At 31.2% G+C, this 7,036-nt stretch overlaps 1 protein-coding gene across 2 annotated transcripts in view; it reads left to right on the top strand.

The window, feature by feature from the left end:
• The window catches only part of Zc2hc1a (zinc finger C2HC-type containing 1A), a 48,336-nt gene that overhangs the window by 11,827 nt on the left and 29,473 nt on the right, over positions 1 to 7,036 (top strand). For both annotated transcript variants that reach the window (XM_033760461.1, XM_010611272.3), the window contains exons 2-3: positions 1,811 to 1,887; positions 3,943 to 4,059. In XM_033760461.1, coding sequence (XP_033616352.1) covers positions 1,811 to 1,887; positions 3,943 to 4,059 — 194 coding nt within the window. The remainder of the gene's footprint in view (positions 1 to 1,810; positions 1,888 to 3,942; positions 4,060 to 7,036) is intronic.

The following is a 7,036-nucleotide window of genomic DNA, read 5'->3' as shown; positions in this document are numbered from 1 at the left end:
CAGTACAGTTACATTCATTACTGGGATCTTGTACCTTTACATGGCAGGTCTTGGTTCTCATTTTTTCCCCTTGTCTCGACCCTCCCTTTACCCCCTCCTCCCCTCCCCACCTTCAAATACTTTAATTCCATTTTTACATTTTCTCATATTTTTTTCCTTTTCCCTTATTTTCCTTTCCCTATCCTTCTCACTGTCCCTATACCTTTGGTCCTTTTCTTCCTATTTCACATTGCTAATTGTCCCGTTAGGATCTTGAGTACTATTTTAGTTTTTCACACCAGAGAAACTATTCAGTATTTGCTTATGTGTGACTTATTTATTTCACTTAGGAGTATATCCTCAAAATGTACCACCCAGGCTCTTTGGAGTTCACATCTTGCCATAAATTGCCTTGAATGCTAGATGGAACCATGGGACTTAATATTTGCCCTGCTGATTTTTGGACTTGCATTAGTCTCATTCCTTTGTGTCCCATATTTGGAATGGGAACGTTTATCTTGTGCTATTGTATATTGGAATTGTTTAACTTTCTTTTCATTTTTATAGGGGCTTGCAGCTAAGAGTTTGCTGTAAATCTCGGAAGAGACTTTGGACTTGGAATTTTCAACAGTGCTAAAAATGTTAGGAGTTTGGCAACTCTTAGAGATTGACTAAACACTTTTTGCATAAAGGGATATGCATGAGTCTTTTGGGGGCCAGAAGCAGAATGTTATGGTTTGTCTCCAGATGTTCCTCCAAAGCCTCATGCAGTCAATTATTGGTGGGGCTTCTCAGAGGTGGCTGGATCTAGAATGTGTGATGCTGAGATTAAGTGTGTAATTCTGGTAGTAAGGGTTTGCAATTACTAAATTGTTTGTGAAATGTTTGTCATAGTTCTGAGTGTGAATAATGGGAAACCTCACACTGGCTGTGAGTGCTACCTGACCTAGGGGCATGTAGCCTGGATAATTGAATATAAGGAGCAGAAAGTGGGCTGCTGTTGTTTCCTGATGCTGCTTGCTGTTTCACTTCTTTGGTTTCTTCTGCCTGCCCTGCTTTGCCATAGTTCTTTTAGAAAATTACAGAACAAATTTGGGTTTGATATTTGACTAGAAAATAAAATAACAAATTGAGTCTGTTATGTAAAGCCCCAGAGAATTTAGGTTTTTAAAGTCATTTTAGTAGAAAAATTTGTTATATCTATGTATATGATAGTATATTAATTTTAATTGAATGAAATTATGGCTTCTCTTTATTAATGATTTATGCCTGTGAATTCAGAATACTCTATTTTTTGGCCCAGTGATTTTTAATATAAAAGTATTATATGTATAAAAGAATGATGAACAAATCATGTATACATGTAATTTGCATAATTAGTTGATCTTACCCGTAGAATCTTAAATTTTCTGTTTGGTTATATAGAGCATGATTCTTTTTATTCTAAACAGCCTATATCATCTCAGTAAGTCATTTATTTCATTATTGAGAATTCTTCATGGTTTGGAGATTTAATCAGATAAATTTGATTTTTAAACTTTAGTAATAATATATATGACATATTGATTCCATTGAATAATTAGAAGAAAACTAAACATTTTCAAATAAATCAGGTTGGTTATCTTTAAATCATCACTATTTCATATTTACCATGCTTTTGGTCACTGATAATAGTAAACATCATACCATTTTAATTGATAATTTTGAAATGGAACGAGCAGTTTTTCGCAATAGCTGACAATTTACCTGTGAAGCCAAGAGAAAACGTTAAAATGTGAAGCTCCACAATTTAAACTATATAAATTATATATTTAATTATTTTCTGTTTTAGAAAATGGAAGTGTTGTCCAGGTTGGAGAATTGTTACCTTGCAAGATTTGTGGAAGAACATTCTTTCCAGTAGCATTAGTGAGTACATTGATTCCAAGCTTTTTCCTTTGAGTTTAATAGTAATTTTTTAGTGCTTCAGAACAGCTGTCATGGGAAGAACTTATGAGGAATAATTTTTGAAGTGGTTTTGTTCAAGACTCTTGGTGGCCTCTGTGTCATTTTTCCAGAGTGATCTCTTCTTTCAGAGTTTGACTGGTCTTCTGAATTCCTCTATTAAAGTGTTAAAGTCTTCCTAGCTTTGTGGGAACATTACAAAAACACAAAAACAGAACAGAATACCTTTACATATACATAATAATGTATTTACAACTACTGAATAATACAGTGTCAGGGATTTACTTTAACTTAAGGGGAAAAAGTGCAGGGGTGAAGGAAACAAAATTGCTAAAATGCTGGTAATTGTTGAAGCAGGGTAATTAATAAATGGGAGTTCATTTTGCTATTGGCTCTTATGTGTGTTTGAAATATTTCAAAGAAAAAGTTTTTTTCAATATTAAAGTGCACCTAAAACATATTAATTCCTGAAATACTTTTAGTTACTTAATGTATACAAATAGAAGCATTTTAATTGATAATATCAGCCAGCAAAATAGGAATAATAATTATGCCTATATACCTTAAACATTTTAATTCATAAAGAAACATTGTTTTTACTTTTTGACAAATAGTATTTTTAAAATATAGACTTGCTAATTAGAGTCTTGGTACAATCCACTATGCACCATCTTAATTATTTCCAGTTTGTTTCTTTAAATGAGATCTATCCAGTGTATTCTTCTGTTAGAAACATCTTCTCCCCTCCCTGTACTATATTTTTTTCTTTTGAATTCAGAGGACTTTCAAAACATTTATCTGAATTTTCATGATAAAAAAGCCTTTTCCCTTTTATCTAATTTTTAATTAAATGATATTATTATAAGTGCAAGTTTTATAATCAAGTTTGGAAATAAATACCATATACACTTGACATACATAATTAAATTATGAGAACAGATGTTAATATTTTACAAGAAATTCACCTATTTGCTCATTTTTTATTACGTACTTAAGAGTTTTTATTAAAACTGTGGTTACAGTTCTTGGTATAGAACTGAAACTGAAACAAGTATATGACAGTTGACACTCTGAAAGCCTAAGGGTTTCCTTAACATCAAATAAGTGGGTGCTGAGGTTCCATTTCTTCACTGATAAAGCTTACTTTTCTGAGTTCATTGCTACTTATCACAATACCAAAGAAAACTGCATTTAGTCCACTGTCCTCAGTCAGCATGCTATATATGGTAGAAGGAAAATGTTTTTTGTTGATTTATTTAAAGTTAGTTAATACTTCCACTGTATTGTCCTTAAGAATGAAGAAGTGAATGAGTTGATAACTATTAAGAAAACAAAACAAGGGCTGGGATTTAGCTCAGTGGTGCCACTGTCTGCCTGCCTTGAAAGCACAAGGACCTGAGTTTGATCCCTGGTACCCAAACAAACAAACAAACAAAAAACAAAAGAGAACCCTGTGGGAAGTGGAGGATTAGATACCTCAAAAAACCAAATAAATAAAAAAAGTCCTAGGTGGAAAAAAAGTAGGGAGTTTTGAGTTAGAGAAAGGAAGGAATAATTTTGGAGAAAGGGCATAAATCTGACACGTTGTCCCTTTACTTTATGTTAACGTTATGGTAACCTAATATTGTGTTACCTTTAGTAGTCCAGTCAACTCCTATTATGTTAACTTTTATAACCCTCAAACTAATGTATTCTTCTCCATTGATTTTTTTTTTTTGTAACATCTTTTTAGTCAAGACTTCTGTTTTCAGTCAAAGCTTTGGTTACATTGTTTTCCTTACTTTTTTGTAGCGGGAAAGCTGGAGGGGTATTAAATAATTATCAGTAACATTTTTGAATGATACCTCTGGAGAATTTCTTGTTGTGAGAAAGGTAACGTGTATGTTGTAAAACTGAAGACAAGGTGCACCTTATTATTTATCTTTGGATTTTTAAATTGGGCTTAAATTTTTAAACTTGTCTCAGGCTTTTCTTCTGTAAAAGAGAAAAATAACATGTTGTACTTCTTTCCTGTGATAGAAAAAACATGGACCCATTTGTCAGAAAACTGCCACTAAAAAACGGAAGACTTTTGACTCAAGCAGACAAAGAGCAGAAGGAACTGATATTCCAACAGTAAAACCTCTTAAACCTAGGGTAATTATATAACCTTTTTCAGATATATAAATATCTTAAAATTATACATTATGTTATGTTAAGACTAAAGAAATAAAATTCTTTGTTATGTACTCACTTTAAAAGTTACCAGAAACAAAAGTTTTATTTTAATCTGCAAAGGAAAGAAAGACCAAAGTACCATTTCAAGCTTCATCAGTTATAGTGAGGTTTTTGTGCTATTAAAGAATTGATTGCTTACCTACAGACTGGAAATAATCAAAACAAATGTCTTTTAAGTCATTTTTAACTGCTTCAGATATATTAAGATTCCAGCTAATACTATCTTACCAGTCTATAGACTCTATACATAGAAAATAAAGCTATTATTTATAGACAGGAATAACAGATACAGATTGTCTAGATTCATTAATTGCCAGTATTTATAATCTGTATAATGCTTTCTGAGGATAAGTTTTATAAGCTGTTCAACTGTCCACATACCTGTTGTCACAATTTTCTTTTTTGGAACCAAAGCCTGTGGTAATCCCCCCTAAATGTCTCCTATGGAATATTTCTAACAATAAATCACTTTGATAGTTTGTCAGATAGTTTTATGAGATCATTTCAGTGAAGTGGTCGAAGCTGAGTACCTGAATGGATAGTTTTTGAAACAATCCTACTTTCTGTGCTCATCACCTCTTCCAGTAAGAAGCACAAGCAGAACATTTTCCTTGTCTGACAGAAATTAATTTTATTAATAAGATTATTTGATAATAGGAAAATCAGATGATCATCTTTGTTTTACAGTCTGTGAATATTTATGGGGACAAAATTTGAATAAGGTACTTAAGCTAATATTTGAAGTTTTTCTTAGTATCCTGCCAGATACATGAATATATTAGTTTTGATAGATACACTAGTCAAATCTTTGGAGGCATTATAATCCTGTGAGTGTGAAAATGGGCTAAAGAGTGAACTGCCTGGATTTAATCCTGGCTATGCAGTGTATGATGTTATTTTGGGAAAATTACTTAACGTATACATATTCATCTGTACAATGATGATAGAAATAGTATGTATCTTGCAGAGTTATGGTGGGGATTATGTAACATCCATGACAATCTTAAATGTTATCATTTCATTTTTAAGGGGGAGGAAGTTATACTTCATAATCTTCAAAACAAGGGAAAGTAAAAATTTACTGCTTTCCATAAATAGTTTATTGCTTTGCTCTTTTATTTTATTTTATTTTTTTGCTAACTTGTTTTTAAGGATATTGTTTGGTTTTAATAATAATATTCATTGACAAAAAATATGATAATTTTCAAGTAAAAATTACCATGTTCTATTTTTTGCTAAATTTTAATATTTTTATTCTTTATTAGTCTTGCCTTATTACTGTTTTTAAATAACAATCTTTTGGCCTTGTTATTTGAACACACATTCTTAATTTTTAAAAATGAAGACAAATTAAGATAGCTTGACGTGTCAATAATATGCCAAAATAAATCTCTGAGTTTTGGTATATGAGTCAAGTGGAAAGACACTAGACGTAGTCCCATGAAAGTCCAGAACAAGATTAAACTGCAAACAAATTGCTAAATGCTAACTGAAACAGATTCTAAAAAAGAACTTAGATGCTTGGAGATTAGAATATAGTAGTCAGAACTATCACTATTGAGAATTAAGATATACCTGTAAAACTAAAAAAAAACTGAAAAATTATGATAGATAATAGGACATGGAAAGTAATGAGGAATAGTGCTGTTATGCAGAAATTCTAGGTGTACAATATTCAGCAGTGGTCCCTTGAAATATCAAAATGAAGACCCTATATACAAAGATAACACAAAGCACATTTACAAATAACTTATATTAAAGGAGCAAGACTAGATACTAAAAAACTACTGAAAGATACAAATACCCTTTTCAAGTGAAACTATACTGCTTGTTTTTAACATAGTAGATTCAGTTTAATAAAGATTTTAAATTCCCTGAGTTGTTTACGAATATGTGTAAATTTTCCAGTTAAAATGTAATTTTCTTATAACTAGACAAGCTGATTATAAAGTTCATATAGAAAAATACACATAGTCAATCAGGAAAAAACTGAAAAGAATAAGGATTACCCTATCAGATGTCAAAATATGTTTTAGAAAGTTTTAAGTATTTAAAATACTAGTACTAAAACAAGGATAGTCAGAACACTGGAACAGAAGAAACATTGATAAATAGACCCCAATGCAAAAAGTACATAATTAATGTGTTGTGTCTTGGGAAGTAGGAGTAGTATTAAAAGGCATTGAGGCAACTACTTCAGCATATTAAGAAATAAAGATGAATTAATATGTCATACCATATTACCAGCATAAAAGATTAAAATTTTAAAAATTAAACCATGAAAGCTCTATGAGGAAATATGAGAAGATTATCTTTATTTTAGTGACAGGTTGGTTCTAGTTAATTTACTGTGGTTGCAAGTCCAGAGGACATAATAAAAAAGGTAGTAAATCAAACTTCAGTATTAAAATAATTCTAAATATTAAAAGATCCATGGTCAAGGTCAAAAGACAAATTCTTGGAGTGATAGAGAAGATAATATCCTCTAGAGAGTAGAAATTGCTGCTAGGCCAACAATTCAAAGAAGTTGCTAACAGAAGTGCAGTCATTTGCAAGATAGGCAATACAAATGTTTCTTACTGAAATGTAAGGATGCTCAAGCTCACTTATAAGAATAAATTCAATTAAGAACCAAGCTACATCATGTAAAAGTGCAAGATCCTAATGATGAATGTAACATTTTATACCTGAAATGTATGAATAAACAATAAAGAGAGAGTAAATCTAATTAAATCCACTGAGAGAGGACTCTTTCACTTCTTTAATCTGTTAAAAATCTGAAAGTTTAGTAAATTTTGTTGCAGAGATTATGCAAAAATGTAGAAGTACTCATGTTTGGAGTATAAGTGGATGTAACACCTATACAAGATAATTTAGCACACTTAGATTTACATTT

Source organism: Fukomys damarensis, unplaced genomic scaffold (genome assembly GCF_012274545.1).
Source record: "Fukomys damarensis isolate Sample0158 unplaced genomic scaffold, DMR_v1.0_HiC HiC_scaffold_5, whole genome shotgun sequence".
Taxonomy (NCBI): Eukaryota; Metazoa; Chordata; class Mammalia; order Rodentia; family Bathyergidae; genus Fukomys; species Fukomys damarensis.
The sequence above is the reverse complement of the archived record's forward strand: the minus strand, read 5'-3'. Positions and strand labels throughout refer to the sequence as shown.